Source organism: Merops nubicus, unplaced genomic scaffold, assembly GCF_000691845.1.
Source record: "Merops nubicus isolate BGI_N331 unplaced genomic scaffold, ASM69184v1 scaffold1338, whole genome shotgun sequence".
Taxonomy (NCBI): Eukaryota; Metazoa; Chordata; class Aves; order Coraciiformes; family Meropidae; genus Merops; species Merops nubicus.
Genome location: NW_008626119.1, coordinates 39,262 through 51,178, shown reverse-complemented (window position 1 = coordinate 51,178; position 11,917 = coordinate 39,262). Strand labels below are relative to the sequence as shown.

At 40.9% G+C, this 11,917-nt stretch overlaps 1 protein-coding gene across 1 annotated transcript in view; it reads right to left on the bottom strand.

Moving 5' to 3' along the window:
- The window catches only part of DIO2 (deiodinase, iodothyronine, type II), a 12,383-nt gene extending 838 nt beyond the window's left edge, over positions 1–11,545 (bottom strand). Inside the window, 1 exon segment of the mRNA XM_008945873.1 lies at positions 11,324–11,545. Coding sequence (XP_008944121.1) covers positions 11,324–11,545 — 222 coding nt within the window.
- Positions 11,546–11,917: the final 372 nt, after the last annotated feature.

Genomic DNA, 11,917 nt, shown 5'->3' with positions numbered 1-11,917 from the left:
CATTCCTGACAGGTATACTGCTTCATTATTGGTAGAAAATTTCATCTGAGATCTGTTTTGTCCTTCCCACCACACACAGCCCTGTCCACTCTTACATATTTGCAGACTCTTCTTTGCTTTCAGACTACCTCCAGTTTCTTCTAACTTTCCTCTGTGACCCAAATTTTGTAGACATGATTTTTTTTCACTGTCATCCTCTGAATTCTCTTCACTTGGTTCACATCCTCCTTGAAGACCAGTGTTCAAAACTTCAAGAGAGTTTTTACTAATTCTCTGAATAATCAAACAATTACTTCACGTATCTCACAGGCTACAGCTATATAAAAATTCCAGATATCTGCTTTTGACAAAGTATCATAGCAGTTTTGGAAAAACAGTAGACTGTTGACTAGGGTTTAGTTAGTGAGAAGTGAAAATGTTTATGTCCCTTTTTCTGCCTTTCTAGTTGCTCCTTATTGTGGATTTGGGTACTTCATCAGTCCAGCCTGAATTTGGTACTTTGCATTTGTCTCCATTGAATGGCATCCTACATTTCAACCCATTTTTCGAATTGTCCAAAATCATGACGCATTGTATACCTACTCTTCACAACTTATGCAGCACCTCTCAAGCTTGAGAGTTTTGCAGATTTCATATATGTGTATTCTCTTCCATCCAAGATCCAGTCCAAGAATGAAAATACTCAGATTACCAAATACAAGAGATCTCTGCAGATACCCATGCAATATATCATCCTGTTTTGACAGTGGACCATCCAAGATTATGATCTCCAAAGGGTTTTCTAATCACTTTGCAGTAGTTTTATCACTGATTGAATGACACATTTCCTTCTACTGCAACGTTTCTCTAGAAGATAAATGGAGAAAAAGCAGCAGGAAAAGGTGAAAGTTTCTATGATGGCTGAAGCAGAATGAAGTGAGAATGAACTGTTCTCAGCTCTAACCCCATTCTAACAGTCTAACTCAGAATCAAGAGACAACTGTGGAAAAGTCATTTTGCCTGGCTGTTTCTATCTCCCTGCCTATAGAAAAAAAAAACAGAATATAAGCATCTCACAGAAGGTATTGCCAGAATAAGGTGGAGTCTGCAGAGGGTTTCAAGATCCTTAGCTGATAACTGTTACAGAACCACAAAAGATTATTACATTAGACAATTAGTTTTTAATGAACTCTGCCATGGCAATATCAAGGTTTATTTAATATCAAGGTCTAGTACAACAATAAAATTAGCCTTTTGTATTTCCCTGACTTTTTCTATCTATTTCTGTCTCCTATTTGATTATGTTCAGAAGTGTTGCTTTGAAGAAAACAACCAGGGCCAAATTCTGAAGTCTTTCATATGTTATTAATTTCTTTCTGAAGCTACACTCCAACTAAGGTCAATAGAAGTTAATGCTGCACAGGAACTGTGTAAAATCTGAATAAATAACTGATTTTTGGTGCACTTCTGTTCTACATTACATTATAGGGTATCCTGGTGAATCGGATACAGTAAGAAGCTGAGTTAAAAGCTGAATACTTAACTGATGGCTGCTCCACAAAGATCCAGAGGCGAGTATATTGTAGATACCAGATCCTCCATTTCTACTCAAGAAACTGGACCACCTTGAACAAATCTTGTGTTATTCATGACTCAGCATTATTTCGTTAGAGTATCAATAGATGCAAGAGTCTAACCAAAGCACAGTTTATATGACATTGCCCTTAGAGATGACAGACTGCAGAGCTACATGAGGTGGTCTCACAGCACGTTGGCACATGATAGAAACATCATTTTGGCTGTTTTTCTACAGGACAACTGGGACAACTGTGCTGCCATACACTCAGAGATTAGCAAGGAAGGGAGACAGAGAAAGAAAGACTGCCTGAGACCCACAGATCTCTTCAGGCCAAGCACATGGTGGACACACCTGGGAGCAGGGGACATGCAGCTGCACTACAGGCAAGGGAAGCAAGTGATGCCTCAGGAAAGAACAGTCCTTTTTGGGCTCCCCTCCCCATATATCTGCATCTGCAGCATTCCTATCTGCTAGAGTCCTTGTAACAGGGGGGGGAGAGGGGGGAAGAAAAAAAAAAAAAAAAAAAAGCCTTGTGCTTCTTTGCCTTTGAAAGCAAGTGAGGTTTGAAACAGTCGAGTTCAGGACCTGTTGTGTGTGTTGTCCCTTGAACTCAAGGAAGGAAACGAGCTATATCCCAGTTTTTGAAAAGAAAGGCTCTGTCTAGAGAGAGAGAATCTCAGAAACCCAGGCTGTAGCATTTAGGAAATCGCATTAAGCATCTTGCAGCATTTAAGAAATGCTGCTACAAGAGGCCACCTACACCGTAGCAGGTAGTAGATACTTCTGTGTAGCTGCTGGACACCTCGTTTCTCTCTGGCACTCTGTGCAGTAAGACAGGCAAAGCACAGATGAGTAAGGTAAAGGGCCAGACTTGAGCAAAGAAATACACAAAGCAAGATCATGTGGCATCCATATAAACATTCTGAGAGCTCTATTCAATCCATAAACTAACTAGACAACTCAGCATTTTATGATAAGCTGGTAACTACCAAAAAAGGGCACATCTCAAGAAACATCTGCACAAACACTAGATCCCTCTTTACCTAGAAAGCTTAACTGTTCTTGCACCACCAATGAAATACTTTTTCAGAGCTAGCTTTTGCCTTTTGGGCAAAGCCTGACATGTAACTATCTGTGCTGCACCCACTCCCTGGATGAATAATGGACCTCAGTATTTAAGAGTGTGCACTCAAACAGTCAAAGAAAAGAAGTAATAACATGCAATTTATCTCATAAATCATAATTAGCACAGACTTTGAATTTCTGATATGACTGGCACCTTTCAGAGGAAAAGAAAAAGAAAGGCAAAAAGGGTAGAAGCAACTAAAACTCAGCCAAGAGCACAAACACTCAAAAGACAAGAAACATCTGGGCAGCTATTTCCCCTCACTCCTCTGCTTTATTTTAACAAAACTGTTATGAATGAAAATCCTCTAACCAACACTCTTCAACTGGGAAATGACAGCCTGCTTCTTGATCATATTTAAGCAGAAAAAGAGGGTACATTTTTGCAAGACCCTCATTACCAACTCTTCACTCAGGTCTACCAAATGCCTCTCTTTCTAGAGGAGTTTGAAAACCCTGGAGGAATAGACTAACAAAACAACTCCCACCAAACACCAGCATGGGAATGCCCTTCAAGTGCTATTTGACGTCAATAACAAGAGTGGCAACCTATTTCATTGTTCTACAACAACGCAAGTTTGCGTTCTGTCTCATATGCTCCTTACTGACCAAAAAAATAGATGGATTTAGGAAATAAAGTACAAATATGCCCTACGTCACCTTGTAGTAGTTTGTCTTCATTTCCCACAGCCATGAAGCAAATCTCACGGCCGCAGGTTACCTATCATTTTAATTTTTGTTTCTAGGAGTGCTTGTGTTGGGTTTTTTCCCCCTTAATGAGACATCCTTGCCAAGCAGGCATTCAGGAGGCATTTTCTGCTCTTGTAGAGGAGTAATTAGGTCGGTGCCTTGTTCCATGCCAGTGTCAGGCACTCCAAAAAGCAGCCCTGCCCAGTCGTTAATGCTTAAACATAAGCAACGGCATCTCCACTAATTAGTCTTGATGAAGCGCTGACGTTCCCAAAGGGACTCTTTATTTCACTAGGCTCAGAACTGACTGACACAGGATGACAATATCATCCTTGCTGATCATCTGCATTGTAGGCCTTGGCCGTCGTCTTTGTTGTTATTTATTGAAAGAAAAAATAGCTCTTGGAAAAGAAAATCAACGCAATAAGAAAACAAACAAAAAACCCCATGCATTCAGCCAAACCGCTTTTGAAATCTTACACAAAGGCAGGCAAAATATAAATTCTGAGAAACAAACTAGCAGAATTCCCCTCACACGCAATCCAGCGTTTCCATTATCACGTACTTATGCGCGTGAACGTTCAGACATTTGACGCCAGCGTTCTTTCTGGGCAAGGTGGAAAGCAGGCAGTGGCCAGGCACCCCCTCCCATGCCGCTTGTGTGGGACATGCAAGGTAGGCCAACCGCATGGGAGAGCCAGCCCAGCCACCAGCGAGAGCAAGCACCAGCACAACACCAAAGAAGTGACTTGCATCATCCGTGTGAATTTTGTGTTGGCTTGACAGCCTTGCTACTGCACCTCCTTCTCTGAGTCTGCACACAGAGTGAAAGGGAGCAAGGCTGTTGGTGCTTTAGCACACAGACTGCAAAATGAAGGAGACGGGAGCAGGAAAGAAAGCCCTATTCATAAGCTACAGGCTAGAAATAGCACATACTGCTACCTTTGTTGTACGTTCTCCATGAGGACTAGGAAAAGTCCCACAGACAAAACATTGCCTCCTCATTTACCTTTTCTTTTTTCTCATTTTGCTTTTAGTAGCTTTAGCATAACCCTCCTGGGATCCTTTGCACTGGAATAGAACTTCCATTCCCTGCATGAGGGAATTTCAAACAGTTTGGCAGACTCGCCAGGCTGTGTCAACTCCCTAAAGAAAATAGGTGTTGCCAGACAATTAGCAGTCTGATATTAGCCATTTAAATACGGTCATGCTGTGTTCAGGACTGCAGTCCAGCATTTGGTAATGAACTGAATCCCTGGAGTTTTTTGCTCCTTTTCAAATTCTGCTTTGCTTTGATCACATTCAGCCAAATATAGTCTCTGAACAGCCCAATATTTCTCAGTGCTTCATCCAAATCATAATCAGACTCTGGATGGAGAATTATACAAATTATTATTTTTGTTTTCTTTATTTACATCACCCAGAGATTCGCAGTGGATAAAAATTAGAGGCGGTTCTTGTCTGGAGCAGTATATGAGAGTGGGAGCTCTTCATTTGTCATGGAGAGGTGGCAGCTTGCTTTAAAAGACTCAGTTACTCCAATTGGAAAGCAGACACTGGAACTGACTCGAGTTCTTCCAGGGTCCAATGTCTTTTATTCAGGATAAGGTGTGTGAGGCTGAGAGAAGGAAGTGGGAGACAGAAGAAAAAGGCACAGTCCAGACAAAAATAACTAGTCAAATGCTGCTCTCTTTATTTAAAAACTTCCAGTCCCACAAATGAGTGTGCATGGCAGACGGAAAGCATACAGGAGCCTTTTGCCTTGCACTTCTATAAAGTAGAATAGATAATTTTAGTTTCTCTCATCAAAAGCATCCTAGAGCAAGCTTCAAGAGCTTATGTTTCCCTCAAGATGGGAGCATACGCTATGATATCGTGGTCTCTGGGACACTGGCTGCCCTTGAGGATTGTACCTACAGGTGATAGAGGCCTTCACCAGTCTTTGCTAGTAAGCATCTGGAGGACATTTGAAGTTAATTTGGACTTTTTTACCGTGGTGGTTTTGTAGTTGCGCTGCAACACAAGGACCAAGTACAATCCTTTACCTGGCTGGTGCCTGTTAGCTGGTTTTCTATGTCTACCACAGTCAAAGGGGGCTTTCACAAGGGCTTGACAAAAAGGCAAGAAGCTCTGTCATTTTTTTGGCATATAAGGGTAAAAATGGAATACTGCAAAGAGGTGGTGTGGAAGGTAAGCAGTTAGATCCACAAAATGAAATGGGTAGAATGCGACCCCATCTGGCACAGGAGTCACCATATTCCCTTTCCTACCCTTCATCTGTTCTGAGTGTTTGAACTGTAAGCTCTGTGGGACAAACGATCTGCTCCTCTTGTTTAGGACACTGCTTAGTACAATGCGTCCCCGGTCTAAATTGGTCTTTAGAGTCTACTGTAGCAATCTATTAATTATTATTATTACTATTATAATTACAATGTTGTAATAATAATAACAAGGACAAGCCCAAATCCTGTCGAATTTATGTTCCAAACACTGCAGGAAAGGTTTTAATTGTGGTTTGGTTTTGTTTTTCTCACTTCTTTCAAGATTGTTTTTGTTCGCAAACGTCAATGAAAACAATTCTTCTAAAGCTGAACTTTGTCAAACCAATAAAATATTTTTAAAACCACACAATGTCTAGTTCTCAACTCTCAAATACAGTCTCACACAAATTCCTTTATCATGGTCAGATGCAGAGAGACACTTTCTTACCTTGGCAGCCAAAAGACAAATCATAAGTACAGAGTTTATGTCTTTGTTCAAATCCTTAGAAGATTTCCCAAAAAACAGAGCTACTGGACAGCCAAACAGCAGGTAAATTATCATGCCACTATATTACTTTTGCACATAGCTTTGTGATAAAAGCTGTGCAGCGTGCACTTAACGTGACAATTTTCAGGCTATCCTGCCTTGCATGCAGATTTAGTTTAGGAATAAGTGATGTACCTATCAGGCAGGCAGAAGTAGACAAAAGTAATATCATGCTGCCTCCGTGAAATCTCAGGAAAATCCCACTGAGTGTTTATTGAAACAGTCAGCTTGAGGCTACATCCAGAGCTGGGCCTACGGTGTGAAGCTGGGATCCTGTGCCAACCACTCCCTCTGTGCCGGGCCTGTCATGCCAGAGCTTGCTGGTGGCCCATTCTAAGGGCAGTAAAAAGCTGTACAAGCACATATGCACACCCATCACCATCCACCACTTGAGATACTGGCATACTTCTGAGGGGTGTAACAAACATTTACCCCTGTGTGCATATATGCTCATGTGCATATCACCACCAGAGGGGCACCACAGCATTCCTGAGCATTTGGCTGATTCAGAGAGATGCCGTTAAGGTCTTCCCCCCAACTACCTACCTTACCCTGCACTGAGGTGAAGGAGGAGGAGGGTTTCCTTTAGGATAACCTTACAGTTCTCTACTGGAGACCAGGAAGAGTAAGTAGCTCTGCACTGCTGAAACACAAAGCTTATATCTGGTACTGGAAGAGCTCCCAGCACAAAACTTCACCACTGGGCAATACTAACAGGCACAACCTATTTTGCACCCATTTTAAAAGCATTTTAAAGATAACAATTTCCCACCTTTGGACTCTTAGAAAGTATATTCATCCCAGTACTAAATAAAGCATGGAACTTACCAGGTAAAAAGCACTTTTAACAGTAAACAGAATGGTTTTGTTTTGTTTTTGTTTTTTTTTCAAAATTTCTCTAGCTTTTTCTCTGGATTTCTGTAACATGTAGCACATCCAGTATACATGCCTATATAAATTATGCAGAAGGCACACTAACAGCCTCATAAAAATATCTTTTTTTTCCCCCTCCTCTTGATTATCAGTAGATGTGGTTGCAGTCATATCTATACATATACAGAGAAATGAGAGACAAGTGACTCGTGAAAGAGCAGAGTATTTATGCCTGTATGTGTATTTTTGTATGTATACATACAAACACATAAGAAAGTGTAAATACGTACACACACATACATACATGATTTGCTCTTCAGGAGTCAATCCACTCATTTCTGTGAATAAACAGAGGACAACAATAAGTTAGAAAAAACTTCTGAATAAAAAAATAGTTGCACTCTTCCAATTATTTTAAGTTAATGTAACTTGACTACTAGCTCTATTTATCCCAGTTATGACAGGTAATCTGGTCCTAAAGACTCCCTTTTTGTAATGCAAGATGCACTTGCCTCCTGGAAAAGAATATGAGGAGGATGTTCTATAAATCACAGAGCTGGTCCAGCACAGGCATTATCAACATCAAGTGTGACAGATACTGAACTCAGAGCTAAGGAAGTAAAAAGAAATATAATCACCATTGATAAAATTTACATATGAAAAAAATTTTGAAGATGATTTTTATTCTAGTGGGACTGCAAAATGTGGAGAAAACACAAGTCATACAGAAATCTTCCAACAAAAAAGGATACTGAATATGCTCTATACCAAATACAACTAACTCTGCATTGCTTCCTCACTGCACATGTTAAAATCTTCAGCAGGTTTCTAGGTAATCTTGCCCACGAAATAATTGCTCTAACCAAAAAGTCATGTGCAATAATACTTAATAACAAAAAAAAAAAGGCAGAACAAAAGTAAAGTTGAAATTTGGGAAGGATATTCCAAAGTTTTCTAGAAGGGAAAGTCCATCAGAATAGATATTGTCAAATACCCTCTACTTTTAACTATTCCAAGATCATCTCTTGCACATATTAGTCTTGAAACAGAACCACTTTAATGCTGGGACAGAAAGTGTGCTTTCAAGGCAGAGCTCCTTTCTTGTAATAAATTTGCTTTAATCCAGAATCTAGTATCTACCCACAGAGTAGATTCAGGGACAGAGTTTTCCTGGAATGGCTTCCAGTAAATTTTTCTGTGAATAGAAATTTTACATCATGTACTTCTGTGGAAAATGTTATGAAATGTACTCAGGCAGAGATCTGTGTAAGTGACACAAAACATAGTAAACCCAAACACTGTTACTGCTTTAATCCAGTCTTCTGCTCACTGGCAGTACAGTTTGGGTTTATCTCTGACATCTGCAATTCTACTGTTCTAGGTGAAAAGTGGTGATTATCTCATAAACACTCATCAATGGAATGAGCTTAAGTACCTGCTTTAGTACTTTGCTGATACCTGGCTTCAGCTAGGAACTTGAAGCAATAGGCAATAGCAGTTAGGACATGAACTGCATTTTGCCACACTCTTTAGTACCCTGATTCCATAAAGTTTTCATTTCCTACCCCCACTAATAGTGTAAGATTAAGCTATCACAACTGGGCAGTCCTATTCAGGACTTAGAATAAAATAATTTAAGGAAAAATATGTTTTGTGGGACAGTCTTTAATATGTTACACTATCCCTCATACTTTTTAAACAATGCCACAAAGCAGGGTGTAGTTCAGATTTTTTTCAATTCTACCAATACAGCTTTCCATCTGAAACTTTTTTCCCCCCTTTCTCTTCCTTACAGAAGCAGAAGATTCTCCTCTATTTTGGGCTGATGGCTCTTCTTGTCCTAATGCTGCCCCTCAGTTTATTGTGTTCCCCTCTATAATTTGATATCTACACTTATCTATCTACCTTTCCATGACAATCAAGGGCTTCCAATAATCTTCTGTCTGTATGGTCCATAATTCTATTAATAAAAACAGTATATCCATGAATTGTTGGTTAATTAGTTTCTTGTCAAGGATATCCAGCATGAATGGATTTTTTTCCCCCTTTTTGGAACAAGGTGATAAAATCCTGATATGTTTCTATGCATTTTGCTGTTGAGTTTGCTGAGGCCCAGAAATCATTCTAGGGACCGTAAAGACTACTTGGCCTAAACAACCTAGGTCATTAATAGTGATAAGGGAGAGGTTTTAATTACCAGAGTTCAAAGTCTGAGTTTCATCTCTACAACTACCTAAAAGGAGGTCGCGGCGGGGCTGGTGTTGGTCTCTTCTTCCAAATCACTGATGATAGGATGAGGGGAAATGGCCTCAAACTGTGCCAGGGAAGATTTTGATTAGATATTAGGAAGAATTTCTTCACTGAGAGAGTGTAGTGTTTAGACCCGGGAAGGTACCATCCACGGAGGTGGTAGAGTCATCATCCCTGGAGATGTTCAAAAAATGAGTGGATGTGGCACTTGAGGCTACGGTCTAGTGGTTAGGGAAATGCTGGGAGGAAGGTTGGACTTGAAAATCCTGGAGGTCCTTTCTAACCATGAACCATGGTTTTATGATTGCCAACATCAAAAGTAGCACAGTCATCCTCCCTGTAGCTTCCACAGTTGACATCAACTTGGTTAAGGAAAAATGAAGTATGACTTCAGAAAGTACAGAAAGGCATTGGAAATCTTTATTTGAAATAATTTTGTGTTATTTAAATGAGAGTGAAAATACCTCATGGATATAAGGCTCCTTATAGCTCCACACCTTCTGCAGACCCTGAGTCACATACAGGTTGCAAATGTGGGAACTGGAAACTTGGCTGTTTCAGAGCCATGCTACCAACTGCCACTGGAGCCTTGATCAAGCTGTGTGTTAACCATTGTGCCTTGCCTTGTCTGTAAAATGGGAACAATTGTGTTGACTGGCCCATTTAAAAAGGCCACTGTAAAATTTACTTTATGTCTGTGAAGAGACTAAAACTAGAAATTAGGAGGGCTAGGAAAACAGTGGGTTTCATTCAGCACTACTTTATTTGGGTGGCTAGCTGACCAATTCCTAGGGTGGCAGTAAGACCTTGACCTATTTGGCAAAAGCTAATTTTATTTATATTTGTCTTGCACTGAAAATTAATGCTCTTGTGGCTTGGGTTTCAGGCTAAGCAGCTTGTATTCTATATCATAAAGCCAGCAAACACCAACACCACCAGCTCTTCTAACCTTTAGGTTAAGAGCAAATACAAAAGCCAGTTTAAGGGAGCGAAAGGGGACTGAGTGGAAAGTGATACCAAAAGAAGTATTTCAGAAGATATAGAGTCACAGTGTAGATAGGACCCCTATGACCTCAGGACATCACATGGGGTATGTTAAGGTAGACAGTCTAAAGGAGACAACACATTAACAGACTGAGCACTGTTTTGAAAGCCACAGAGCTCTGAATCCAGTTCTTCTACTTACTAACTGGGTGGCCTGTGCAAGAAATTTCATCTTTTTGGGTCTACCTTTTCAATCTATAAAAGGGAACTATAACTACCTCCTGAGATCTGAGCAGTACCACTGTGTAAAGTTTGTACAAAACTTAAAAGTAAGAAAAAAAAGTGCATGTTGCATAACTGCTATTGGCTTTATTAACTTAAAATCAGTAGGCAGCTATCCCTCAGCTAGTTAAGTTCATTTTTAATCTCTGACATGTTGCTCTGTCACTGCTTTCATGAAGAAAAAAGGCTCACTGTTTCACTCTGTGCCCAGCCTTACTACTACTGGGATGCTTCCTCCAATATAAAAATTGACATATGAGTAATAGAAAACACCAGTGTAATGACAAAGGTTCATTCCTATCTTTTACTCTAATTAAAACAATTCTATGTATCTGAAGATGCAATCTTTGTATAGTCTCTCAGGATCTCACGTGGCAAACAATTAAACAACAGCTGTAAAAACATCCGGAGCATTTCACAATTATTCTTATACGAAGATCTTGAAATACTTTATAAATATGAAAATTACTATTTGCACCGGTGGGGAAACTGAGGCACGGCTAAACTCAGTGACATGGGCAAGGCGGCACAGTTATTGGCAGAGCAGAGGGGCAGCAGCTCCCGAGTCTCCTGAACCCTTAGCCCAGACTTCAAAGTCGAGCTCCTTCCAGGTTATCCCACCAAACTTAACATCAAGTAGGAGCCAGTCTGCACCGCACAGAGTCATTCCCTCCCCTTCCCTTCCCCGCTAAGAGGGCCGTTGAGGCCGCTTCACCCGCGGCGGCCCGCCAGTCCCCATCCCCACGGACCCACCTGCTTGTAGGCGTCCAGGAGGAAGCTGTTCCAGACGCAGCGCAGCCCCTCCGAGGTCAGCATCCTCCGCCACTCACCGCGGCCGGACTTAGACCGGCTCAGAAACAGCACCATGTGCTTCAGGAGGATCACAGAGTCATACAGCGCAAGGAAGAGGCAATTGGAGAAGAAGACCGGCAAGATCTGAAGCGTGATCAGCAAATCCACACTTAGCAGACCCATCTTCCTCGCTGCTTCTCTTCAGCCGGATGCCTTCAGCTCCCTTTTTTTGTTCTGTACGCTCATTTAAAAAAGTAAAGCAAAAAGCATTTCAAAAGCCTCGTTACCCCTCTCTCAGCTGCTCTCTTTAAAGCGACCAGAGATAGTTAAATATGAGCAGGCTGGTTAAAACTGTAACTGCATAGTACTCATTCAACTCAGAGCTGCTTATTTTTCACAGACTACGTTGTTAAAAAAAATTCTTCCCTCGACCGGGAGACCTGATTCTACTGAAGAGAGAGGCAGCTGTGTTTCCAGTTCCCTGCAGTTATAAAATTTAAGCTGAGACTGTTAATTGTTAACTTTCCTGCATTATCCCATTGTTTCTCAGCTATT